This window comes from Calliphora vicina, chromosome 4 (assembly GCF_958450345.1).
Source record: "Calliphora vicina chromosome 4, idCalVici1.1, whole genome shotgun sequence".
Taxonomy (NCBI): Eukaryota; Metazoa; Arthropoda; class Insecta; order Diptera; family Calliphoridae; genus Calliphora; species Calliphora vicina.
The window spans coordinates 54,693,473-54,720,478 of NC_088783.1; the positions used below are offsets into that span (position 1 = coordinate 54,693,473).

The 27,006-nt window shown below is 31.9% G+C and overlaps 5 protein-coding genes across 5 annotated transcripts; 2 read left to right on the top strand and 3 right to left on the bottom strand.

The window, feature by feature from the left end:
- Positions 1-5,217: 5,217 nt before the first annotated feature.
- Sirt6 (sirtuin 6) lies at positions 5,218-7,427 on the bottom strand. The gene is made up of 4 exons (XM_065508570.1): positions 7,063-7,427; positions 6,601-7,002; positions 6,228-6,351; positions 5,218-6,170 (listed from the first exon to the last, which is right to left on the bottom strand). Exons 1-4 carry the CDS (start codon positions 7,254-7,256, stop codon positions 5,739-5,741), a joined length of 1,152 nt encoding a protein of 383 aa, XP_065364642.1. The 5' UTR covers positions 7,257-7,427; the 3' UTR covers positions 5,218-5,738.
- Positions 7,428-7,865: 438 nt separating this feature from the next.
- On the top strand, positions 7,866-15,927 carry LOC135957511 (DDB1- and CUL4-associated factor 6-like). The gene is made up of 4 exons (XM_065508272.1): positions 7,866-8,119; positions 13,491-14,806; positions 14,869-15,419; positions 15,487-15,927. The coding sequence occupies exons 2-4, from the start codon at positions 13,522-13,524 to the stop codon at positions 15,745-15,747; spliced, it is 2,097 nt and encodes a 698-aa protein (XP_065364344.1). The 5' UTR covers positions 7,866-8,119; positions 13,491-13,521; the 3' UTR covers positions 15,748-15,927.
- A 791-nt stretch (positions 15,928-16,718) lies between these two features.
- Mrgn1 (Mahogunin ring finger 1) lies at positions 16,719-19,661 on the bottom strand. The gene is made up of 3 exons (XM_065507158.1): positions 18,680-19,661; positions 17,308-18,622; positions 16,719-17,245 (listed from the first exon to the last, which is right to left on the bottom strand). The coding sequence occupies exons 1-3, from the start codon at positions 19,490-19,492 to the stop codon at positions 17,073-17,075; spliced, it is 2,301 nt and encodes a 766-aa protein (XP_065363230.1). The 5' UTR covers positions 19,493-19,661; the 3' UTR covers positions 16,719-17,072.
- A 508-nt stretch (positions 19,662-20,169) lies between these two features.
- Gga (ADP-ribosylation factor-binding protein Gga) lies at positions 20,170-23,349 on the top strand. Its single transcript, XM_065508774.1, has 6 exons — positions 20,170-20,304; positions 20,375-20,535; positions 20,636-21,260; positions 21,582-22,122; positions 22,181-22,673; positions 22,729-23,349. The coding sequence occupies exons 1-6, from the start codon at positions 20,268-20,270 to the stop codon at positions 22,936-22,938; spliced, it is 2,067 nt and encodes a 688-aa protein (XP_065364846.1). The 5' UTR covers positions 20,170-20,267; the 3' UTR covers positions 22,939-23,349.
- Positions 23,350-24,910: 1,561 nt separating this feature from the next.
- On the bottom strand, positions 24,911-26,457 carry Lst8 (MTOR associated protein, LST8). The gene is made up of 2 exons (XM_065510004.1): positions 26,222-26,457; positions 24,911-26,157 (listed from the first exon to the last, which is right to left on the bottom strand). The coding sequence occupies exons 1-2, from the start codon at positions 26,336-26,338 to the stop codon at positions 25,327-25,329; spliced, it is 948 nt and encodes a 315-aa protein (XP_065366076.1). The 5' UTR covers positions 26,339-26,457; the 3' UTR covers positions 24,911-25,326.
- Between the last annotated feature and the right edge of the window lie 549 nt (positions 26,458-27,006).

The following is a 27,006-nucleotide window of genomic DNA, read 5'->3' on the forward strand; positions in this document are numbered from 1 at the left end:
GCATCACTGCAGTACAATACAAGTTTGGAGCATATTTGCCATCATTGCTTTACGTCAAAAGTTTGCAGGTCATTGCATCAGTAATGCTCAAATTTACTGCATTTAGGAACGAACCCCTGATTTCAAGTATTATCCTCCTGTTCTGTAAACCGAATCCGCGTAACGTTTTCGTTTTAAAATTTACAAATTTTGGCATTCTTGAAAATTTATCATAACTTTGGTAGTTGGATAATGGCGAGCCAAGAAATGCTGTATCGTATTTATTATACTCTTCACATTTCTCATTTGCGACCCCATAAATTATGATCGTTAGAGATTGCGGTGTCTATATAGCCATATTCGTCTGTTGCAGTGTGTTGAAATCAATTTTCCGAAGCCTCCAAATAACTTACATGATTAATATAGCAACATATCCGCTATAGTCCTGGTTCGGTTTCTATAAGCTGAGATATAAGCAAAACACCACGACTATTAAGTCATTTAAATAGACAATATGGACAACAAATGAAAGGCATTTCAAGGACGTCTTAAACGACGTAAATAACATCATAGGAATTTGTAAAAAATATAAGATTCGGCATTGCGCGAATATCAATCTTACTTGTTTTTCAATACGAATGCTCATTCGATCACGGCTGCAGCCGCAGGCGCAAATATTTTTAAAATTTTTTTGTGAAAAAAATCATACGCAGATTTTATGGATTTTCAAAATTTAAATGTCTAAATTATCTCTCCTAATCTCTGTTACATAATTTATAGGATCTTAAATGAATATTGTAAAAATTACAATTTAAAAGAAATATCAATTGTCCGAATTACATCACAACCTGTGATATGAGTTGTATGTTGTAAGAAATTCCCTTAAACAAAAAGAACTCATGCATCCCTACCGGATTCATTCTTATATTTAGCTAAAGAACGGTTTGAAGTTGAACTAGTAACTTCCAGAATATGTAACTGAGGCTTAATTCAAATGAGAATTTAGACAATAGATCCTCAACCATATTGGAAAGCGAAATTTTAAGTTCTAAATTTTTAACTGAAACATTTTCAATACACAAATAATCATAAAACACATATTAAAAAAATTTAATTTGATTAATTTTTTTTAAATAAGTAGCATTTTTTACACTTGTTAATTTTCTTTAATTAACATTCAACCCTTAACTTTTTTCTATTCATTTATTTTATAAAAATTTTTGCATCATTTGCATTCCAGTTCCTTATTTTTTTTATATTTTGTATCCCTTATGTTCATAAAAAATTTTTAAATTTATTAAAGGTTTATAAAACAAAATTTCCATACAAAATTTATTTTATAAACCTTTTATAAATTTGTTATGAATATGGCGGTATATCTATATCTTCAATATAAATTTGTAATTATAAAATTTAAAAATCTGTTAGATATAAGCAAACCATTTGATTTATACATATATTTTTTATGAATTTCAACAATGTGTCCAAAATAATAAAAAATTCTTTTGAAATACTTATCTAAAGGCTATTTTATCATAAAACTTTTAAAATAAACATAATAGTTTAATAATAATAATAATAAAAAAACACCAAAATTTGTTAATAACAAAATAAAAAAAACCTAAATTAAATTTCTCTCTAATTTTGTGTAAATAAATAACTATATACATATGTGTTAGAAAATATTACGTTGTGTTATAAAAAAAAATTAAATTTTATATATACAAATGTTGTATATCAAACAAAATATATATATATATTTTTAACAAAAATCCCAAAATCTTTTGAAGCAAAAGTTTAAACTTAAAACATTAATAATATTTTTTAAATTAAGTAAACAACAAAATCAATCATTTTTATTTATACAATGTAACATTTTTAAATTATTATTAAGTTTATTTACTACATACATAATATATATTTATTTATATACAATACATTTTATAAAACCAGAGAATATAAACTATTTAACAAAATACATAATATCTCAAAAACAAAAATTGAAAACAAATCTATCGTAGCCTTAGAGTGGAAGACATTTATATATAACTAGATATATAATTTTTAAAACAACATATGCTCTAATTATAAACTCAATTATCTTTATAATAAAAAAATCATAAATTTATAAAAAAATATCATACAATACAATAGTAGTGTGTTAAATTTCTATTACTAAACGAAAAATACAAATAAATCTTATAAACATATAAGAAAAAAATTAAAAAAAAATAAAAAAAAGTAAGCGTGTTATTATTAAACTAAAGAAAGATAAGCCTTTACTATATAAATTTATATAAAAAAAATCTGAAAAGCAATGTTTTCTTTTTTAATTTGAGAAAAAAATTAAAATATTCAATAAAATTAAATTATTAAATAAATAAAACTTTTTTACTGCTGATTTCTCTTTATGTCGAACGAAACTTTCGAAAAAATACCGAAATTTAGCATCCTGTATAAAGTCTCTTCAGTATTGGGAATCCATGGATCCAGTCTCATAGATAAAACTAATTTTGCTGGTTATAATACGATTAAAGTGATGATTACGGACATATACTTCTTCTGTAAATCGAATCCTTGTAAAATTTTAAAACGAATTGATATATGTATGTTGGTATTCTGTAAATCATGTGAGAACGGATGGAGCGATTTTGTATTCGTTTCGAAATTTTAAGGTTTGTAAAGAAAAAAAATTATTTAAAATTTGATAATTTTAAGTTTTTAATATATTGACTCCTTTTCACTTCTCATTTTTCTTAATAAGAGAAATTTTTTTGGAGAAACTTGAAGAACTAACATTAGTAAATAGCTACCGAGCGAAGCCGGAGCGGTCAACTAGTTATCGGACCTTTTTAATAATACAGTCAAATAACACTACACATGAAACTTAAAACAAAAATCCTTCAGTTATTGCTTTTAATACATAGCTCGTTCTGCACTCAAAAATATTCAACATTCCACAATGCAGCAACAATGGGGCTATCCATCTATACGGATGGATCAAAATAAGGGGATAGAGTAGGCGTAGGTTCCTACATTCCTGAATTTGAGATAAGGACCTCCTTTAGACTCGCAAATGGATGTAGTATTCTTCAGGCTGAGGTATCGGTCATAAAGACAGCGGCTAACTGGATTAGATATTACAGAATATCTGTGGCCAAATTACCGCATTCGTGATCGAATGAGCTATCGTATTTAAAAAGAAGTAAGAGAGCTATATTCGGCTGTGCCGAATCTTATATACCCTTCACCAAATTATACTTCAAGAAAATTTTTTTAATATTTTTAGGTGAACAAAATTTATGTTTTTTTAATTTTTTGGAAAATTTTTTTTTGAATTTTAAAATTAAAAAAAAATTTTATTAAATTATAAATCTTTTTTTTTAAATTAAAAAAAAAAAATATTTTTAATTTTTTTTTAAAAAAATATATACAGATATAGGTCAAAAATCGAGGTTGTCCTGGTTTTTTCCTCATATCTCAGACATTTGTGGACAGATTTTGCTGATTTTAAATAGCAAACTTGTTTGACAGAATTATTGAAGATTTGGATCCCGAAGAATCAGGGGTCTTCAGAAAATTGATTTCAACAGACAGACGGACATGGCTTAATCGACTCCGCTATCTATAAGGATCCAGGATATATACCCTTCTCTCGAAGGTGAAGGGTATAATGATTGTTATTGAATGTCATAATCACAAATAGGAAAATTACGATCAATTTTACTCGATATCGAATGCGGTAATATGGCCCCTGGTAGGGATATTCGTATATATAATGACAGCCAAGCTGCAAAAAGAGAAATATAGTCCAGGAATGCCGGGCATCCTTAAATGAGATGGCGAGACATAAAACAGTTGTACTCACTTTGGTACGTGGACACAGGGATAATGAAGGCAATTGTATTGCTGATAACATGGCGAAAAGAGGCGCTTTGATGTCTGAAGATGGTATAGACTTCATATGTGGCATTCCGTTGTCCACGTGGAAACAACGAATAAACAACGCCTATTATGTACTAGCTCAGTCAAGGTGAGAATATGAATCCACTTGTGATATTACGAGGATGATATCGTCCCCTCAATAAAACAATAGTGTATACACACCATTATTCGAAATGGCAAAAAATTATACACTGTTGTTTTATTAAGGGGACGATATGGTCTGTGTTGAACTGTAAGCACACGTCGCGACGTATCGTATCTACTTGGTATACAACTATTATGACTTAGCAATTTGGTGGCGGTGATCACCGTGCACTGCACTTTTGACATGCTGCAAGTCTTGGGCAGCCTCACTATGATTTCTGTAGGAGTTGTCAAAGTGAGGAGGAGGAAGATACCATTTTACACTTATTTTGTAATTGCCCGGCACTAGGTGATCTGCGTGATTCCGGGGGTTACTCCCTAATTCGATTCGAAAGGAAATATTTTCGAATTACAATGTATTTAACACACATTTTCGAACATTTTCGTTTTCGGATTGAGTTACGCAGTAACCCCCCTGATTCTTAGGAAAACGCTCATTTAACAACCTCTCTGAGTTATATGAGAAGGAATTAATGCAGCACCAGATCAAAAGAGCCCTAGTACAGAGGACTAAAATTCTCAAACTCCTAATGAAATTGAGAACTTTTACGACAACTCGAATCCATCGAAATCTTTTAGTTCTGATGGTACATCTATGAAGACATTGAAAAAACTTATAAATCTTTAGTCAATTAGTGATTCCCGACTTACTGAAAGTTGTTCATGTAATTCCAATTCTCAATCATACTAAAAATCACTATTGTTACCATCCCAGAAAAAACATTTTCTGCTCCCACACAATAGAACTGCTTAAGGAACCACATTGCACAACAACATCCAAAAATTTAATATCCTATCAGATATCCAATGGCCTACTATGTTGGTGGGTATCTTGAGGTTTCAAAGGTACAAACCAAATGAGTGACCCAAGTGAGCTGTGCAATTTTGCTAGGCTACCAGTTAATCTAAACTAAAATAGATAAATACAGTGACCATGTTTTGATCGCGATCCATTTTAATGGATATGCTCGTATGCTACATGTTCAATATTTATCTGGTCTGTATTAGATTAGAAAACCAACGTATCGCGAGTTGATATCACGAAGTATGCTAAACGTTCAATAAATATAACAATACAGGTTCGCGGTATTGGTCTATGGTTAGGGTGTGTTACAAATGTTGTTATTCATCAATAAAAATTCCTTCAAATAAACGGTATGGTGGTTAAATTTTATTAAATTCTTTTATTTTGTTTTTATTTATAAGAATTAAAAATTACATTTAGATTTTTGTATTACATACATACATATTTGTTTTTATTTTTATTTTAATTTGAATTTTTCTTGTTTAATGTAATAATTGCTTTGTAAAAGGTAAAATGTGTATAAGAATAAGACAAAAAATGTTTTATTTTTCATAAATTTTAAAAAATTATTTTGTTTTTATATGTAAATATGTTGTATTTAGAATTAAATTTACACTATAGTGTATAGTTGATAACACTAAATAACTACTAAATATTTAAAAAGAAAAACGAAATAAAAATACATACTTATTATTAGTGCATTTACTTCAATGTTTTTACAAAATTTTCTGGCATAGAAAATTTATTTATTTTTAAATAGTAGAAATTGTTAATGAAACTCAAGAGAAACAACTAAGAAGACTTTAATGAACAGAAAAAAACTATTCAACCTTTATGGTTTAAAAAAATTATATTGCAATTAAATTTATGGACTTGAAGTAGCATCTTCTTCATCGGTAGTACCGCTAGTCGATGTCGATGTTTTAGTTCTAACACTTGCACCCCGGTTGGATTTCCTTTCCAATTTGATTTCAGTTTTCAATTCACTCTTAATTTCACTGCCATCCTCGGTCTTGCGTTTCTTTTTAATTATGGTTGGTTCCTTTTTGGTAAAGAAGGTGAATGGAGTTTTACCCGCTTTGCGTTGTGCTGCGGCTGCTTTTAATTTGGCATTATATTGTTTTTCCACCTCTTTGACATGTTGCGGTTGTATGGTCCATTCTTGATTATGATCGTTGGGTGTTTTAGTTGGGTCCTCTAAGGGATCATAGGTCGGCACTTCTAAGCCCAAACGTTTGCATAACTTTGTGAGAATATCATCGACATAAGTGTTGATAACTAGATCAGCTTTTTTGTCCTACAATAAAATGAAATTATTTTAATATGAATTAAGGGTTGTGTTGTTAGAACTTACATGTTTAGTTGGTTGTAAATTGCAAATAATTAATTGTCCACCATGCTTTTTATTTTTGAGCGGTATATTGCCACTTGGAATGATTTGCAAGGTAGTTCCCAATGTTATATTCAAATCGGCCAAACTGTAAATTAAATTTTGGAGTTTAGTTTCTTAAAATTTTGTTATTTCTCCATAAATAAAATAAACTTGGTTTCTTTGCTAGTCCATATTCTATGAATGCTGCTTGGCCAACTCTGTGAAATGTTGCTAAATTTATTTTTATTGCTTATTTGTTTTTACTCTATTAAATTGTTTAAAGGTCAATAGGTTATCAATGAAAATAAAATTACCTTTTAATAAAACTGACTATTATAAACGTGTCTACACTTACGTGGAATGCATTAAAGCCAAATCTAAATCTCTTTCGGGTAAATCATGTTCCCAATCTAAAACATTATCCAATAGCATGCCACCGCGACATTCACGGCGACAGGGTCCACCGCACAGTTTTTGGCCCACCGTATCCGAGGGAGTTGAGCGCACAAATTGTCGGCGGCACTTATTGCATTGTTCAATAAAAATATTACCATGCAATTCTGATAGACAACGTCTAGGCAGGCCAGACTTCAAGTGAAGACCATCGATATTTTGAGAGACAATATACTGGACATAACCTTTGGCTATGAGACAACGCAAAGCCATGTGGGTGATGGTGGGTATAGCATCATTGAAGGAAATGTTTAAATTCGGTTTTTCACCCTTCTCCTCAAGCGTCCAGACACCTTTGGGACCTCTACAAATACATACACACACATCAAAGAAATAGCATTAATAAAAGCGGGAAGTGTTTTACCTAAAGTCGGGTATGCCTGCTGTAGTACTTATGCCTGCACCCGTATGCACTACAACATGTTTGGCTGACTGCAAGAGTTCTACCAATTTGGTGACTTTTTCCTCAACTTCCGCTTCCGTATCAAATTTTTCCGCAATACCCAAAACTCCTTTATTTTCGTAGGGCGATAAACCATCAGCGTAGTTGCAGCTCATTTTTCGTGTTTTTTTTCTTGCTTTTCTGTATTTTTTCCTTTAATTTTTTTGCTTTGGGTTAAAAATATTTTTAGGAGGCAAAATTTTCACCAAACTTTTCCCGTTTGATGTGATAAAAAGCTTTGATTAAATTGTAATTGTTTTTCGGTATCTCATCGAATAGAAAAACAAAAAGTGGAAGGAGAAGATAGAGCTACAAAAACTAAACAATAACAAAAACCATAAAATGCATTTCACAGTTGCATATGAAAGGTACTCACTCACAAAACATTTAACACAGCAACACCAAAAGAAATAAAAGAAAATAGAAGCAATCAGCATAAAAACATAGAAATTTAAAATGTAAACAAAAACGAAAACAGCTGACGAAGTAAATAACAAACAGCTGCCAAAAGAGCAAGAGAACAACATTCCACCAAAGAAGAAAATATATAGAGCATAAAAATAAAAAAGAGAATGCCAGAATACAAAAATTGTTATTCTTTGTTAGTTTCTTATAGGATTTTAATTAATTAAGAACATTAACGGTGGTGTACAGATTTAAAAATTTTATAAAATACTGAGAAAAGGAAAATTGTTTAAATAAATCCTAAAATATATATTTAATAATATTTACAAAAAATAAGGTAAAAATGTTAAGGTTAAAATCGCCAACAGAAATTTAACTAAAAAGAATTTTGAAAAAATCAATGTCATTCTTTCAATTTTTTCGTTTAATATTAAATTTTCGCAAAAGATCAAGTGAATATTTGTGAGGGCCATACACACAAAACGCATTCAACCAAAGAAAACAAAAAATAATAATAAAAATATAAACAACATTGCAACCAGCCAGCCAATACGGAAAACATTTTCTTGCAAACGTAAGATATTATAATAATAATTAAGAAAGAAAATATTTTAAATAAGTTAAGTGTCACAAAAACAAAAGAAACATAAAAAAGCTTAAACATATGCTAAAGATTTTTGTAAATTAATTGTAGCATTATTCTGTTTTCATAATACCAATGCAATTATTATTAATAAATTTTGTGTAAGTTCCTTATAATATATTTCATTTTGTTTGCAGAACATTTATAGTTACCATTTTTTGTATTTATTTAGATACCTACCTATATGTATTTTTGGCACTTGTGAGCACACCTACCACTCTTCTCAGAGCCTCCTCCAAGTCATTTGCACTCATGCACACTTGCCTATGGTTACCACTATCAATCACCAGGCACCACTTCTAATGCATGTGTATTAGGGTGACCCCCAAAGAAATATGGATGTTTCCTGCTAAAATAAATGTTTTTTTTTTCATTCTAAGATATCGTTTCTCAACAATTTTGTAATGAGTTCAGTATTTGTTGAACTGGATCAAAGGATAAAACGGTACTTTTTTAAGGTTATTGTGATTTTTTTTCCATATTTCTTGCAAACATTGTTATCATTTGAAAGGTATTTGAAAAGAGCTTTCAATGCCATATCACAATTTTTCGCGTAAGTCTAAAAATATGTTAAAACCATTGTTAACTTAATATAAAATTATTCGTACATGGAGCAGTGAGCGAGCAGTTAAGTTAGACTTACTCTAGCATGCCAGTTAGATTCCCATACAGATATGTTTTCTGTTTTTTTTTTTGCATATTCTTGGGGTGAATGTAAGTATATATGTAAGCGAGACTCATGAATTTTATCAAATCGCTAACAAAACTAACTAAAAAAAATTACAAAACTTCGAATAATTTTGAACTCACACCTTTCTCCTGATACCAATATCTTATATGTTTCTTTTACCAAAACACTTTAAAAAGGACATTTTCATCCTTGGATCCAGGACTAACATTTTCTGAAATGGTCTCCCCAAACAAACTAAATTAAATGTAAGAAATGATAAAATCCCTGTTTATTGTCGGAGATTTGTTTAAGCTTTGATATTTTTACAAACAAAGTTTAAGTTTGAGTGTCTGAAATTTTCTTTCAGTATTTTGTTTCCTAAACAACCAGTGAAATGCGCATAGAAACTAGCTTATCCCCCAACACTAAATTTCAGTAAATTCTCATAAGATTATAAGACGATCTAGCAAAGTCCGTCCGACACGTCGGCGATAGGTCCCAAAGGAAAGGAGCCAGCTGGCTGAAATTTTCCACAAATACTCTCTGTTAATAAATTTTGTTCAGACTAGCCCCCATACAAATGTCCCCCCGGAATATTATTTGAGCAGCCATAAATTTGTTCATTATTTTATGCGGCAATCCTGATAAAATTTTGCACAAATTAGTTTCAAGTACTCTGAAATTATATTGTAAAGTATGACAAAAATCGGGCAACATTTATCCCTTGTCCCCATACAAGGTCCCCCTCAGAAAATGACTTGAACATTCATAATTATCTTATAATAATTAATATCGTGAAGAAATTGGACATAAACAAGTTTTATATGAATCTAAATCCATGGTAGGCGTTCATATTGTTCAGGTTACGATGATTTTCGTCAAACAACCCGAATGTGAACAAAAGAGCGTAATAGAGCGTAAAAATACACACATTTCATTCAGTTTCTTTATGTTGTTGTGTATATTTTATTTTTTACCCAAAAGAGCACACAAATTAAATGACTCTTTTTGCCTACCAATGATCTAAATCTTTCTGCCAACTTTTGTGCGGATCGGAAATATAATTTAAATAATTTATTGTCACATACTGATGGTGGGTATAAAATATTCGAATATAACACTCCTATTTGTTTTAGTTGGAAACATCGACAATTTATTTTTTCTCCAAACACGCGAGGCCTCCCTAATGTGTATACAGTTAAATCACACATGCAAACGCCATAAACAAAAGCCGCCTTATTATTGATTAAGTTCTATTAAATTCAATTGTTGTACTTTTCACTGGCCGACGAACGGTTTGCTGGTTGGTTGGTGTCTTTGCATAAAGGTTTGTTAGATGCTGTTTTTTTTTTGTTTATTGGTTAGCTAGTGGGAGCATAGCCAACTTTTTTTGTATTGCATTCGTACATCATTCTATGTCATGTTTTTATTTTGCTTTTCTATTTTTCATTTTCTAATATTTATTATACAGAGGTAATAGGTATGTTCACTTATTGTTTATTATTTGTTTTTTGTTTTAAATTATTTAATGACGACAACATCTACTGGCTATCGGTTTGTTTTTATCATTATCAACAATCTAGTCGTTGTGTTTTCACAAATAATAAAGCAAACGAATAATTGAATTTAATTTTTATCAATTTTAGTGTATTGCATATTTGTTTTATAAAATACATGTTTTGATATAATACTTAACAAAAAGTAAGTGAATGGAAACCAGTAGGAACAATTTTGCAGCAGAAAATGTGTGCTAAACTAATAATTTTACTAAAGAAACAGTGTTCTAAACTAAACCGCACACCTATTTATATTTATTTGAGAATGAATATCTATACTGCAGTTAGTTATATTTTCCCATTACATTTTTAATCCTTTTAAACGAAGCAAGTGTCAAGCTATTTTATCGCCTTATCAATATTGCAGAACTACATAAGTGTCCAGTTAAAAATAAAATATTATGAACTTTAACATTTGAACACTTGAAATAAATTTAAATATGTATCTCAAGGTTTTAGTATGTATAAAAAGTTGTACTTCTTCAAACATTTGTTCTAAAATTAAAATGTGATGTATGAAGAACCTGCCTCAATAAGAGACAATACTTTTGAATCTAAAGTATTGTCTCTTCTAGATATAGTGCCATATAATAGAAATTATTTTACCAGTATGTAGTTAATTAATGTTACACAAAATTATTTTTTTTTTTAAATTTTAGCTTACTTTCCAACAAACATGTGAATTGAAACGTTTTTAACATTATTTTTAGCTTTTCATTTAAAATGTTATGTAGTTTTTAATCTTATCTCAGGTAAGTTAAGTTCGAATAATTTAGACATGAAAGATTGTGTGTTAGAAAACCAAATTTTAAGATTATAATTATATACAATTTCTATATACATATAAATATTAGGGTGGCCTCAATTAAAAAATAAAATTAATGTACACAATTTCTCAAAACTTTTTCCTGTCCTGTTAGCTAATCTAGATCAAAGGATAAAATATTCCTTTAAAAAATGATAACATAAAATAAAGAAAACTTTGCTTTTATAAATTTTTTTGTGGCTTCCTTAATGTACATATATGCATAAATTAATACCTATGTATATTATTATTTTTTTGCGTGTAAACAATTAGTATTTATACAAATCATTTGTTTATGTTGTGATAAACAGGGAGACCAAAAATACGCAATGTCATATTTTTAATAACACTGTCCAACAAATTGAGACTTTTTTATTGGAACAGAATAGCGACCCTATAATTCTGTAGTAGAGATCATTTTTGTAGAATAAACTTATAGTTCATCTGGTCTAATTTTTGTTTTACAGTGGGTCAAAGTATTAATTTTTTGATCGAAGGGAGCATTGTACTAAATGATAAAAATGTAAGTTAATGTTTGAGAGAATTCTTATTGTCAGAGTTATATTGTGGAATAAAAAATATGAAAGGATTTTATACAAAAATAAGTAAGAGAGCTATATTCGGCTGTGCCGAATCTTAGATAACCTTCACCAAATTATACTTAAAAATTATTTTTTTTTTAAATACTTTTAGGTAAACAAAATTAATTTTTTTTTCGAAATTTTTTTATAAAAAAGTCTTTTTTTTAAATTTTTTCTTTCCGAAATTGTTTTTTAAAAAAAAATTTTTTTATTTTTTTTTAATGAAAAAAAATTCGGGTTACAAAATATTTTATCCGATTTTGACCCATTGTAGGTTCAACTTACTATAGCTTTATATACGTCGTTGCAATCGTTGCAATGGACTATAAAATATCTATCATTAGATATCCATATTGTCTATATAATTACTTAGTAATCCAGATATAGATAAAAAAAAATAGGCCAAAAATCGAGGTTGTCCTGGTTTTTTCCTCATATCTCAGCCATTTGTGGACCGATTTTGCTGATTTTAAAAGCAAACTTTTCGAAAGTATGTCTGACAGAATTATTGAAGATTTGGATCCCGAAGATATCTGGGGTCTTCAGAAAATTTATTTCAATAGACAGACGGACATGGCTTAATCGACTCCGCTATCTACAAGTATCCAGAATATATATACATATATTTTTTAAAGGGTCGGGAATGAAAAATGTAGAAATTACAAACGGAATGACAAACTTATATATGTATATCCTTCTCACGAAGGTGAAGGGTATAATAAATGAATATAATTAATACCAGAATTTCTTGAGTAGTGAAACGGAGGCAGTATTGTTAGCTCTTCAAGTTTTTCAAAAAATGTTCACTTATTAACAAAAATGAGAAGTGAAAAGGAGGCAGTAAAATTTAGTTATTTGAGTTTCCTAAAATGTTCTCATATTTAAAAATGGGAAGTAATAAGGAGGCAGTGTTGTTAGTTCTTCAAATGAATAAAAAGGGCCCAAAACAGACCGATGAGGAACACCAGACCAAAGAGGGCACACAGGTGAGCAATGTCCACTGAAAACGACAAATTGTGAACTATCCATCAAATAAGAATAAATAAGACGGCATCGAAGTGCAGGCAGAAAAATTATCAAAGGCAAAACCATCCAGGTTACTAGAACCACTACCCAGCACCTCTCAAATCTTTTCACACCCTGCCATATCTTAGAAAAATGTATCCTCTTAGCCCTGCGTACAATACTTCCCCCAGTCTAAAATAACGATATACTATGTCCCTAAGAGATCATGCAAACATAACTCATCCAATTGTTATACTTACACCTTTTTTTTCCTAACAACAGGAACAAAAGTGAGCAATGTTTAAAAGTGGAGAAATCCATTGAAATCCTCAAAATTAAAATCTTCCAAAAACCTCACCAAACCATCGCAGTCAATAGAGTCAAAGTCCATAAATTCAAAATACTCATCTGTCCTTTCCACACTAAACAAAATTAAGCAAATATTAAAGCATGATATAAATAGGCACTGTAATTGATCAGAAAAACTCTACATTTTTGTATTACTGACAAAGTAAAAATGAGTTTTAGATGGCAATTAACTCTATAAAATATATTCTGTCCGATATAAATGTGAGAACATAAAATAAGGTTTTTCGGTTTTTATGTACATAAAAATTATAAATTTATATTAAATTCAAGTCTGGAAAGTCTGCTTTTAATGAGTTTTCGAATTTCTTAATTTCAGATATTATTAGAGTCAACAAATATCGGTGGAAATGCCGCGTGACATGCATTCCCGGAATAGCGTGTTTCGCAGCATTCTACAAAGAGATTATTTTGAACCACGCCTTACACAACGCAATTTAATTGCTAGCACCAAAGATTCACTAGATTATGTACAACGTTTGGGTCTGCTATGCCGCCTGCCCGTACATTCTGGCTGTGTCAATACCATACATTGGAATAGTACGGGGGAATATTTATTGTCGGGATCGGATGATCAATTTATTGCCGTGACAAATCCCAATAATCAGGAAGTCCTTTTGAAATGTAAAACAGCACATCGGGCGAATATATTTAGTGCACGTTTCATGCCACAATCGAACGATCAGGCGATTGTATCATGCTCGGGAGATGGCATCGTTTTGTACACAGAACTAATGGCCCCCTATATGAAACGTATGAAATCCCAATTTAATGGGTTGGATAATGGAGCACCCGTCTATGAGAGAAGTCCTGATGCAGAGTCTACTGTTAATTATTTCAATTGCCATAAGAGTGCCACAACATACGAGGTGTTGACAGTTCCTATGGAACCACGTTCGTTTATGAGTTGTGGCGAAGATGGCACTGTACGACTGTTTGACTTGAGACAAATATCGGGTTGTCATAAAACTTGTTGCAAGGATAATATATTGATTTTAAGTCCATCGGCTGTTAATGCTATCGATTTGTCTCCTGTTAGTTCGAATTATTTAGCTGTGGGCAGTTCGGATGCTATAGTGCGCATATACGATCGACGTTATTTATCTGTGATTGATTTTAATGATGGCAACACAGCCAGTGCCGACAAACACACAAGGCCGGTGAAGGCTTATCCTATACCACTGCCTAGTAGTCGTCAGTATCGAATAACTTGTATACGTTACAGTCCCGAGGAAACCGAACTGTTGGTCTCATATTCATCGGAATATTTATATCTATTCGACCTGAAACATGAAGGTGTCAATGTCGATGATTTGCCGAAGGGTCGTTATGTGGCAAATCGTGGAAATTCACCACCACCACCCATGACGGCAGAACAGGTTACGAGGAGGTTGCGTTTAAGGGGAGATTGGTCAGATACGGGTCCAGACGCAAGGCCCGAAAGGGATCCGAATGGTAGAGTGGATGTGGGCCAGGTAAGACCTCAATTGCAGCCCAATATAATGAGTCGCATGACAGAGGTGATATCACGCATGTTAAATGATCCACGAACACGCATGGGCCTAACAAATCAAATGCAGGAAAATCAAGCAACTGCAGCTGCTTCTGCGGCAACAACAGCACCAACTACTGAAGGTACATACAAAACATACCTATAATATATTGAGTTATTTAAACTTTAACTCTTTTGTGTTTAGATTCACGTCCGTCCACTTCATCATCAGCGGCTTGGCGTCGTGCTGCTGCCAATAGTTTAATTGTTAATAGAGAACAGACTTCATCTAACGATACTCCTGATGCAAATCTTGCCTCAACAAGTGATGACGTTGAAATGTTTGAAACTACAAATGAAGACAACACTCAAAGTCCCAGATCTGCACAATTTCAAGTGGATGCTGCTTCACTAAATAAGGAATTGGCGGATCTTGAAATGGAGACACGGGAAATTGTCTACGATTATTTACTAATGAAATATACCGGCCATCGCAATGCCCGCACCATGATCAAAGAGGCCACATTTTGGGGCAACAACTATGTTATGTGTGGATCAGATTGTGGTCACATCTTCACCTGGGACAGACGCACCGGCAAATTGGTCATGTTAATGCAAGCCGATCAGCATGTGGTCAATTGTTTACAACCTCATCCAGTATTGCCTTATTTGGCTAGTTCAGGCATTGATTATGATGTCAAAATCTGGGCACCGATATTGCAAGAGAAAAGTTTTGACGAAGATGTAGCGGAAATTGTAAGTTAATTAAACTGTCGTTAAATATTAGGCTTTCTATATATAAGTTACTTATTTTTCATTCTAGTTAATGGAACGCAATGCCATTATGTTGGAACAAACCAAAGACACTATTACCGTGCCGGCTGCTTTCATGATACGTATGTTGGCTTGTATTCATTCATTACGCAACAGAGAACGTAATAACACAAATTCAACTCAACAAAACTCAAATGAAAATAATTCACAACCAAATAATACACAAAATGATACGACTGGTGATAATAATATTAATAATCATAATGATAATAACAATAATAGTAACAATAATAATGATACTAGTAGTTAATTTGAATCTAATAACTATAAAGCAGCAATTGTTTATTTCAATATTTCTAAAATTAAATGCTATTTGTAATATTGCTTCTTTTAAAGAATTTATTTTTGAAGTTATTTATTTCATTAAAACCTAAAAATAATTGAACGTGTACACAAAAAGCGTACAAACACTCAAAATGTTAAATCATAATTGGTTCGTTTTATTTACTTTTTTTCTAAGTTCGTTTCGTCATGATGGATTTATTAATTTTTTTAACCAAAATTTTTTTTTAATTTTTTCGATTTTATTATTTCCTCAAATGTGTTTATACCTATGTATATCTATAACGATCCTGAATATACATATGTATTTGATACTCAGAATCGTTATAATTAGTGAAGTCGATATAGCCCCAAATAACTTACCTACATGAAAGATGCATAAATATCAAGAAATCACGACTCACTATTTTGAGTTACTATTTATTAACATAGACAATATGGATATCTAATAATAGACATTGCAAATACCTTTCCAACGACATATGTGACTTCATAGATATTAGGAACGAGAATGGGTCAAAATCGTGACAAATAATATTTAACCCAAATTTTTATCACCAAAAAAATTTAGTTTCGACCAATAATTTTTTTTATTATAACTATTTGTGTATTTTTCATCAACAAAATTGGTTTTCACCAACATTTTTTTTTTATAAAATAATTTTTTAAATTTTGATCTTTGAAGAGTAGGTATATAACATTTTGAGGAATATTCGTTTTTCTGAATTTTCGAATATATTGAAGATATTTTCAATATTTCTTCTATTTCGATGTTTTTGAAGATATTTTTGATGAACATTTATTTATTCGATGTTTTCGAACAGACATTTTTGTATTCTCATAGACATTTTCCATAGAAATTTTCGAAGACATTTTCTATTAATTTGTTTATGTTTTCATAACATTCTAAGAAAAAGCAAAAACACATTTTGTGGAATATTCGTTTAAATACTTTATTTTTATTATGTCCTTTTATTATTTGTAACTTTCGAATATTGAGAAGATTATTAAAACTTCTTATTTTAACTTTTATTTATTTATGAATGCGTACGTAAGTATATGATATTTTAAAAACTACACATACCTTTGATTTTTCATAAAATTAAAAATGCTACCCTCGCCAATTAGAAATAAAGATTAAAATATACAGATATAATTAAAAAAAAAGAAATACCTAAAAAATATACATAAATATTTTCTATAAATGAATAGAGATACAGATAATATTAATAATAATAACATTAAATAGGGACAGAAACTTATCAAGTTTAAAAACAGATTTAAATTTTAAATCTAAACATTAACGGCATTTTGTAAAGATGTTTTATCATCCACTATTATATTTGCAGCGGCAGCTGTATTTGGATTTGAACTTAATAGTTGTTTGGTTGACGAACTAGACGAATAACTGTCACTTGAACTACGAGTCGAGGCAGAAGTAGCACTTACCGGACTATCCAACATATCTATAAAGGATTAACAATGAAATTACTAATAAAAAATGAAAGAAATATAAAAGTAAACATACCTGGCAATGAGCTGACATTATTGCCCTTCAAATCAACTGCGCCTGTAGAGCAAGCAGTGGTTGATAGTCCGTTGCCACTAGAACCCACAATATTACCTACCGATGTGGATTTCTTGTGTAGATTCTTCTTGACCAAAGAATTCTTTAATTTTTCCCCAGCACTTGTTAGTGTTTTTGCTTTGTCGGGACACAAAGGACTTAAAATGGAATTTTGTGGATCTTCTGGTGTATAATAATCGGAATCTTCATTGGCTGCCGCTGTTGGCGGTGGCGGTATAACACCAGGAGCCAAAGTGGTAGTAGTCTCAATGGGACTTGTTATTTTATCAGTTTTGTTATCGATGGCTTTTTTGTGCTTCTTGAATGAAGTACTTTTCTTGGGCTTAAAATCCACCATCGGCTCTTGCATCATGCTATTCTGTTCTTCTTCCTCAACTTCGTTATCCAATTCTGAACCAGTCAATGATTTAGCTAGTTGTGGCGGTATGGGCTTACATTTGCTACCCGGCGAGAGTAGAGGTGATAATTTTTCGTTTTCACTATCGTCGTCGCCCTCATCATGGGTGGAAGTAGCAGTGGAAGTCATTTCCGGATTTGCAGTTGATGTTTTCGAGTGACGTTTATGGGATTTGGGCACTTTTAAGCTATGCCGTTCATTGACAATCTGTAATTTATCCTGTGAAGAACGTTTATCAACGATTTTAACATCTGTGCCCGATTCATCGGAATTGTCTTTGCCTTGTGTGGCAGCACCACCATTCGTTGAATTGCCATTGGTCATGGTGGCCATTTCATTTGAATTAGTTGAAGTTGAAGCATTTTTCTTACCCTTAGAACGTCTTTGACTTGTGGGTTTATAAGGTGAGGTGGCCTTATGATGTTCTGTGGGTGTGCCATTGACTACAGCGCCTCCATTGCCGCCATCAATCATATCGTTGCCATCACCGACTCCTCGACGCGTACCCACATATTGTGGCGGACCATTTAAGGCCTCAATCAATGACACTGGTATAAATCCAGGTGGTACTTGGTGTTCACAGGCCAACGGTTCTCCGGCCGCTGAAGTCGGTGTATTTTGATGTAAAACGTGATTGTTAACACCTTTTTGTACAGCTCGTATCTGAAGCAGAGCGCGAAAAGGTGCCCGACATATGGGGCAGCAGTTGGCCTGATAACGTAGAGAGTCTGCGCACGAATAACATAGACACAAGTGACGACAGGGCAGAATAAGAGTGTCGCGGGTTTCACTCATACATATTACACATTCACTACCATGATCGTCCAAGTCTTCATCAATCGAACTTTTATTAATGGCCTATAGCAACGGAAACATAAAATTTCATCCATTTGCAAACGATTAGTAATAACTTACCTTATTTTCAATACCGTAGATCTCCTGCAGCAAATAGCACAAGCCATCAACGAAAATCTTTTGCTTCAATGCTCTGAGCACATAACTATTGCTCTCTGGATGATGGTCGATAACACAAATTGTAGTGTGAGACTGGCGACATTCTTCATTGCCCTCTTCCACTACACAATGTATGGCAACAGGATATTGTTCCTTGCCGGGATTATAGATTAAGTCGTCTTCTGGTATTAGTTGCGGATTGAAAATATGACTGGGTTGGGAAAAGTATTGATTAATGCCCTTATCAAAATGATACGTCTCCGAGGTCAAACCATCGCGTGGCGTTAGTGTTACACCACTTGGACTGACTTCTTCACTACAGAAGTAGTATATGGTAATTGCACATTTGGCATCCGAGTCAAATGTAAATTCAATATTATACAAACAAGGTGGTGGAATTTGCTCTTCACCAGCTACTGCAGCACTCAAGCAATTACCATCCGCCTGGTCATCGGCCTGCTTTTCTTTTGGAACCTTCACAAAACGTACCGACTCTTTGCGTATGTTCACTAGACTTTTTAAAGTCTTTGTGGGTTCATTGGCTTGTGGTGGAGGATAGGGAAATGCTGTAGGGCGATTGCCCAAAAAGTTTAGATCTGCATTTTCACCAAAGAGATAGGATTCTGGTTGAGGTGTGTCAAAACGCTCACCACCCATGATGAAGTGACTGCCAAAAAAGTTGCCTGAACGCGGAGGATATTTATAGGCGTGGTTGTTGGCATTCTGTTCAGCCTCCTCGATGGCACCATTTTGACGGCTTGTAAATGCTCCCATTTTTTAAGCAGAAATGTATTAACACGTAATTTTTCTATTATATTGCACTAAAAGATCACATATATATTTGATTTTAAACACAAATTTTCAAAACAAATGCAAAATAAAATTTTCACTGGAAAAAGTGAAAATTTTGCCAAAAACATCGATTAGTAAAATGTTGAGAATGACAAACACAAAAGAAAATAAAAAGAAAAACATGAGATATTGCCATACATTTGATTTTTTTAAATATCGCAGCGTTTTTTTTTATTTGATTCTAATTAGCAAAATACTTGAAAAATTGTTATGATTACTATTGGACAATATGTATACAAACACAAAACACTTAAATTATTGTGTAAAATAATGGAAAATATTAAAGAATTTTATTTTTTCTGTGACTCATAATCTGGTAGCTCTTATTCTATTTAATGTCTATTGTGAATTATTTTACAGAAAAGGAAAATCATTTGCTGTAATGGCAACACCGCGCGAGCAAAACTATTTTTTTTAAATTAAGTTTTTCGTTATGGAACTAATTCAAACCAATCAGTTCCATAAGAAATACAGGGTGTTTGTGTGTACTCCTGTTGGACGTAAGCCTCTGGCTTACGAGCCGGAGATGAGCCGGAGGAGTATAAAGTTGCCAATCTGGCAGCATAATTTTAACTACTCTGTTTTAGTTGACGTCTGAATGATTATTTTGCGAAAAGGAAAATAGCGAAGAAAATTTTTTTAGAAAATATATGAAAATTTGTCAAAACAATAAAAACATCTTAATTATTAGTAAAAAATGACTACGGATGAAAATATATTGCAGGAAATGTTGGGTAAGTGCTATAAATTTTTTTTAAAAATTGGTAATTCCCCTAAATATTTGAATGTGTACAACATCAATAGAGAGGGTCACCAATCCTACCAGGGATAATGTCGACAATTTGGCTGTTCAAATGTTTTGTATGATTGTACAAAGTAATAGTGATTTAGTAACAAAATCCCATGAACTGATTGTTAAAAAATTACATTCCAACAATACCACGGAAGCAGCTAGAGCCATAGGGGTAAGTAGTTATTAAAAATTCATTGTTGTTATTTTTATCTGACTCAAAATGTATTTATTATCTATTTCTAACATATTCTATTTTTTTCTTTGTTCCATAGCTTTTGGAGGAATGCATGTCAAAGGCCGGTTTAGAATTTCAAAAGAAAACAGCTAAATTTACTTTTCTAAATGAACTTATTGCTTTGGTGTTGGACAAACATACTGGCCCACCCGCTCCTGTGGACACAAAGAAAAGAATTATGGAATGTCTAATGCTATGGACGGTCGAACATCAGGATAAAACGAAAATTCAAGAAGCCTATGATAATTTAAAGAAACAAGTCATTTTTTCGCATGGTCCTACAACCATCAATTCTAATTCTCCGTCTTTAACAAATGTTCGGGAACAACGCCCTAACATTCTGGGTAAGGATGATGAATTAGTGGCAAAATTACTGAAACAGGGTGGAGAGGAGAATTTAAAAAAGGCCAATTTGCTCATAAAACATCGTGTTAATCAGGATGCAAGACGTACTGAATTCATTTGTCATCTTAAAAGTGAATTAAAGAAAATTGAGAGTACAATGGAGGTGCTGGATGAAATGTTACAATCTTATAGCTCAGATGTGACTGAGGAAGATAGTCGTGATATCATGCAAGAGTTATATAATACATGCAAAGGTCATAATGAGCAAATGGCAAGATGGCCGGATTTTTTGGGCGATGGAGAACCGGAATTTTTGGGTGAGAATAAAAATTATTGAAATTGTCAATATATTATTCAATATTAACCGGTTCATGTAGATTGGTATGGAATATGAACAGGTTCATATAGAATAGCATGTAAAATTAATTGATTCATATAGAATAACATTAACAATGAACCGGTTCATATAGAATATTATGAAATTTGAACCGACTTATATAGAATACAAATGAAATTTGAACCGGTTCATATAGAATACAAATGAAATTTGAACCGGTTCATAGTATGAAATTGTAACTATATAGAAATATATTTAGAATATTTTGAAATACATATTTGAAAACAAAATTTAATTTCAGAGGATGTTTTAAATACTAAAGATCTTCTTATGGTTGTATTACAACGTTATAAGGAACTTTTTGAAAATGAAATACAATTATCTAAACCCGTTGAAGTATTATCCACTAAATCAACAACTAACACATCCACAACAACTATCGTCAACACGGATTTACTCTCAGAACTTTTGGGCGACACATTAAACACTTCCAGTCAGGATACTAATCCGGCAATGGCAGCTAAAACTGGTGCTAAAACCACTACATTAGACGAATTAAGTGAAATTTTCGGCAGTATTAATAATGATTCCGAAAGCAATAGTAAGCCGCATCATCCCTCGGATTTATTAGGCAATTTAGATTTGCTAGAACCAATAAGTGTATTTGAGAGTGGAACGAAAGATGTATCGGCCACAACGGACTCCTCTTCAACAGCAATAATGAATGGAAAGGATGAGAAAAAAGCTCAAGGTTTTAAGGAATTAAAGGAAATTGATAAACTGAGTGAGGAAATGTTTAAGCAAAGTTTAAAGGAGGAACAACGTTTGCTATCATTTAAAAAGTGAGTAATTTATATTTGTAGTCACTAAAATTTATTTAACATGTGTATGTAATTGCAGAGAAACTGAAAAACTAACATTAAACGACATGGCTAAAGATAAAATTCAAACATCACTACTTGCCTCAAAGATAGCCGATGTTAATATCAAATCTCCTTCGAAATCTAAAGAAGGTAGTACAACTTTGGAGGATTTAACAGCAGATCTCAAGGATTTAAAAGAAAAAGAAAACAAAGTTGAATTGCTAAAGACTGGGGAAGAATGCCAAGAAAAAGAATTAGAAATTACAAAAGATTTGGAGGAAAAAAGCAATATTAAAGGTTCTTCTGATGTAGTGGCTTTTAAACCTTTAGCAGAAATTTCTGTAGACTTAGATGAGGTTACGCCACTTGACGAGGGACAACGTTTACTATTAGATGACGATGACATACAAGTCACTCTCAATTTTACGGCCGATCGTCCAGGTCAACATGTATCGGTGATTGTTATGGCAGTAACAAATAAATCCAAATTGCCGGTGAAAGATTTTCAATTTGAAGCTAGTGTTAAAAAGGTAGGAAGAAATTTGATGCATTTTTTTTGTCATTTGTTAACTGTTTGTATTTTAGCCCTGCAAAGTACGTTTACTACCGCCCACGGATATTGTTATGGCACCTTGCAAGCCCTTTAGGCCTTCGTCTCCTATAAATCAAGTGGTTTTGCTATTAAATCCCACACAAAAATCCGTGGATATGACTTGTATAGTGGGCTATAAACTTGGCGATGATCCCGATCCCATTAAAGAGTCAATTGTGGCCAAAGACATTCCTTTTGTTTAGTTATTTTAACAAAATACATACTTGAAGTATTTAAGATGCCACGCATTTTAAGGTTTAATGAAATTAACCTACAATTATGGATAGGAATCAATTAGCATGGATTCCATGGAAAAATATTACTAACTACTAATATTAACACATCACTTAACAACAAAGTTCTATTACGTTCTATTAACAGTACATACTACATATATAATTTTAGAGAGAGATGGAACTATTCTTACAACAAAAAATTGTTTGATATTTTTAATTTGTGCAACATTTCGGTTTTAAACTTTATTATTTATTAAAAAAAAAAATTCAATACAAACCATAAAAATCAAATTGGAATGCTTTCTTAACAAAATATCGTATAATAATTTGTGAATAAAATAACGAACCAACTTGGAACCAAGTGCGTAAAACATTAAATTGAGCAATTCAGCAAAAATATTTTCTTATAATTCATACTAGCAGCTAGATTTCGGAATTAGATTGTCTATCAATACGAAAGAAAACAATTCAATACATTTATGGTTCGATTATGGATGGCAATCGAACTTCAGTTGCGTTGTCAGAAGGCAACCACAAATTTTTGGTAGCAAATATGGCAACAGAAAATAAAAACATTCCCACGACAGCCGGTTCTACATACCAGAATGACCCGAAGATCTTCGGCCTAGGGCGGTCAACCCAGCAACAACAACAATACAGAAAATAAGCATTCCCACGACAACCGGTTCTACGCACCGGAATGACCCGAGCTCACTCGGCCAAGGGCTGTCAACCCAGCAACAACAACAACTTTACAATACAGAAAATAAATAATTTTATGATATTTTGGGAATTAACAAAATCAAACAGAATCTGCAGAAAATCGATCGGAATACTTAGTTATTATTGAATTTACCGTTCCGAACAAAATGTATGACGGTAGGATTGGAAAATTACATTTTTGTTCGGTATCAAAACAGTATTCATTCAAATAGTACTCTTTTCAGCATCAGAGTAGGACAATTAAAATTAATTTGATATTAGGAGAAACTGTCATTGAAGCATTTTCTGTAGAAGAAACTGTTAAACGAACAATTGTTTATAAAACATTTTTTGTTGAAAAATCTGTTATGTACAAAATTAGAAATAAACTGTTATACAGACGATTTTGTATAGAAAAACTATCAACCACAAAATATTCTATAAAAAAACTGAACTATTTTATATTAACTACATTTTGTATTGAAAATCGTTTCTAAATGCAGTGTTATACTAAAGATTTTCTATAGAAAATACTGTTATACTGAAAAATCTCTAATGAAAATACGGTACTGAATGCTAAATTTGTCCTGTTACATGAATTACTGAAAATTTGGCTAGGATTCCTAATCGGGAAAAATTCACCGGCAATATTTCTTTAGATTTTTAAATTATTTCTCTGTGTGACAAAAAAGCGCAAAATGTTTATTTAAAACAAGAAAATTAACATTTCTAGTAGGTAGATTTAAACCATATTGAAATTAGAAGTTCTTAAAGGAATTATTAAATATTAAAACATCTAAAGATATAAAAAATTCCTGGGAAATTAGGAACCATCGTCACGTGAGTACAACGGTGTTTTACAATATGAAATAGTATCTAAAAAAATACGATCGTACCAACTTCTGTAAAGCATAAAAAAAATTTGTATCAATAAATGGACTTCCTTATTTTTAATATAATGCCAAATTTAATAATGTGCTAAATTTTGAAGTCAACATTTTGGTAATTTAATTTTTTTTTAATGAAAATTTAATTTTATATAATTATGCTTTGTTTAGACATATGCTAGTGATTTGGTCTCATTAACAACAGAGAATTAATTGAAAGAATTGTTTTTGTCTATAAAATACTGAAGTACTACTGTTTTGTGCTTATAAACGATACAAATATGAACAAAATTGTGTTTTCGCCCATATACTTACAAATATTCCCAAGTTTAAAAAAAAGTTTTTTTCTGTGTGGTTTAATTATAATTATTATAATGTAATTAATCGGCTTATAATATTATATTGTTATTTTTTTTCAATTGTTTATAATTTAATGTAAAAATTACAAAAAGGTTTTCATGTCCATGTTTTCTTTGTTTTATATATATGTATATATATATAAATGATTCATAGAATAAATCGTAAATGAATAAAAATTATGAAAACAAACTAAAAAAAAGTTAAATAAACTATAGGTTTTCGGTTTCTAGCAGTACAATCAAGCAAAATATGTAATAGTAGAAAATATTATGTATGTATGTTCAACTTATATCGATAACTTACGACCCACAAAAGTACAAAATGCACCACAAATCCACGGTGGTTTACTAAGGGCAGACCTACGTCTGGTTCTGCCCCAGTTGTCACGCCACGTTAATGCTTGATGTTATTCGGTAACAATTTCATCCTTAAACGACAAAGCAGTAATAGCTTTGGTATGTCCAGTATATTTACGTTCCGGATTTTTGGTTTCTAGTTTCCACAGGCGAGCAATACCGTCACTGGAGGCGGTAAAGAGATATTTTGAATCAGCACTAAAAGCAGCATCCCACACCCAATAGTTGTCTATGGACAGTTCACGCCACATGGTGAAATCATCTGTTTTCCATATACGGGCAGTGCCATCGCCGGAGGTCGTTACTAATAACCGAGAGTCGGGACTAAATTTACATCGTAGCACGTAGCGTTTGTGAGCAGCGATTTTAAGTTTCGGATGCAAGGTGGTAAGTTTTTGATTTGGCGAGGAACTTAGCGACCAAATGTAGCAATTTCCTTTATTGTTAACGGCTGCCATATACTGGCCGTCAGGTGAAATGGCCACATCTTGAATGGAGGCATCCACTTCGGGTATTAATTGTTCGTGTACCTCTGATTTGACATCCCACAAATAGACACCACCATTTTGAGCACCCATGGCAATTTCCACCTGATTGGGATGCAAACAGGCGGCATTAACGGGCGCCTGGCAATCAAACACCCGCGAACAATGTGGTGAGGCCGACAGCATGTCCCAGATACGCACACGATGATCTTCGCCGGCGGTAAACATCCAATTGCCATCTTCTTGGAAACCCAAGCGTGTGACATTCTTCTGAACACTTTCAAAGTTGATGACAGGCACATTAGAACTAGATTCCAAATCATACAGACGTATGCACTGATAACCACAAGCAGCTAAACGAGTTTTGTCCGGTGTTCGATCCAATGCATTAACTTGCTGTTATTGAAAAATAAAATAATAAGTGCTTTCAGGGAAGAAAGAATGGTTTTTTGCTACTCACCGATGTCTCCACAAAACGCAGCGTGCGTATGCAATTGCCGGTATGTGCTTGCCATAATTTAATGGTGTGATCATAGCCACCAGTGGCTAATATTAATTGGTCACCTGTTGTTTCCATTACAAATGTGTGATTTGTTTTATTATTTTAAAATTTAAGTTAAAATTTCATTATTTTTCGTCTTTTCTATTTCAATACAATTTGTCTGTCTGTGGTCTGGTAGTATTTTGTTTTTTTTTCTTTCTTCTTTTTCTCTGCAGATGATGCCTGTCAAAATTATTTGTTCTCTTGAGTATGTATTCACAATAGAATGTACTTATTCACAGTAGCTTTGCATTCACAATATATGTTAAATGATAAATAAAAACCGTTATGTTTGAAATAAATAATTTCGCAATTAAACAAATACAATATCTTATTTTTTTTTTCTTTGTGAAAAAAATATTTTTTATGTGATATTAATAACCCCATTTCATCACCAAATTTGTTTAGTTTTTTCGTTACTTTCTTTTGAAAATAGGAAATGAATGTATAATCGAAAACGTACTTTTTGATAACACTATGCAACTTGCAACATAGATAGGGTTTCTAATCGGTACATTTTTGGGAGATCCAGAGAATTTTTCTTTAGAAATTTCCGAGAAATTCTGTGCAAATTTTATTATTTCAAAAAAGATAAAACAGAGTTGTTGCCAATTAATTAATTCGATTATATCCATATCAGTTGACACAAAAGAACTACCATTTAAATTATCTAATATGTTCACACCAACCAAAATTTTTAAGCC

What these genes read in the sequence shown, in the direction of transcription:
- Sirt6 (XM_065508570.1), bottom strand. Translation starts at nt 7,256, where the DNA reads ATGAGCTGCAACTACGCTGATGGTTTATCGCCCTACGAAAATAAAGGA. An exon ending in GCAGGCATACCCGACTTTAG is followed by an intron (nt 7,003 to 7,062) that starts GTAAAACACTTC and finishes ATGTATTTGTAG; the next exon opens with AGGTCCCAAAGGTGTCTGGA. An exon ending in TTGGCTTTAATGCATTCCAC is followed by an intron (nt 6,352 to 6,600) that starts GTAAGTGTAGAC and finishes TTTAATTTACAG; the next exon opens with TTTGGCCGATTTGAATATAA.
- LOC135957511 (XM_065508272.1), top strand. Translation starts at nt 13,522, where the DNA reads ATGCCGCGTGACATGCATTCCCGGAATAGCGTGTTTCGCAGCATTCTA. An exon ending in AACAGCACCAACTACTGAAG is followed by an intron (nt 14,807 to 14,868) that starts GTACATACAAAA and finishes TTTTGTGTTTAG; the next exon opens with ATTCACGTCCGTCCACTTCA. An exon ending in ACGAAGATGTAGCGGAAATT is followed by an intron (nt 15,420 to 15,486) that starts GTAAGTTAATTA and finishes TTTTCATTCTAG; the next exon opens with TTAATGGAACGCAATGCCAT.
- Mrgn1 (XM_065507158.1), bottom strand. Translation starts at nt 19,492, where the DNA reads ATGGGAGCATTTACAAGCCGTCAAAATGGTGCCATCGAGGAGGCTGAA. An exon ending in TCTACGGTATTGAAAATAAG is followed by an intron (nt 18,623 to 18,679) that starts GTAAGTTATTAC and finishes CCGTTGCTATAG; the next exon opens with GCCATTAATAAAAGTTCGAT. An exon ending in TAATGTCAGCTCATTGCCAG is followed by an intron (nt 17,246 to 17,307) that starts GTATGTTTACTT and finishes AATCCTTTATAG; the next exon opens with ATATGTTGGATAGTCCGGTA.
- Gga (XM_065508774.1), top strand. Translation starts at nt 20,268, where the DNA reads ATGACTACGGATGAAAATATATTGCAGGAAATGTTGG. An exon ending in AAGCAGCTAGAGCCATAGGG is followed by an intron (nt 20,536 to 20,635) that starts GTAAGTAGTTAT and finishes TTTGTTCCATAG; the next exon opens with CTTTTGGAGGAATGCATGTC. An exon ending in CGTTTGCTATCATTTAAAAA is followed by an intron (nt 22,123 to 22,180) that starts GTGAGTAATTTA and finishes ATGTAATTGCAG; the next exon opens with AGAAACTGAAAAACTAACAT.
- Lst8 (XM_065510004.1), bottom strand. Translation starts at nt 26,338, where the DNA reads ATGGAAACAACAGGTGACCAATTAATATTAGCCACTGGTGGCTATGAT. An exon ending in TGCGTTTTGTGGAGACATCG is followed by an intron (nt 26,158 to 26,221) that starts GTGAGTAGCAAA and finishes TTTCAATAACAG; the next exon opens with CAAGTTAATGCATTGGATCG.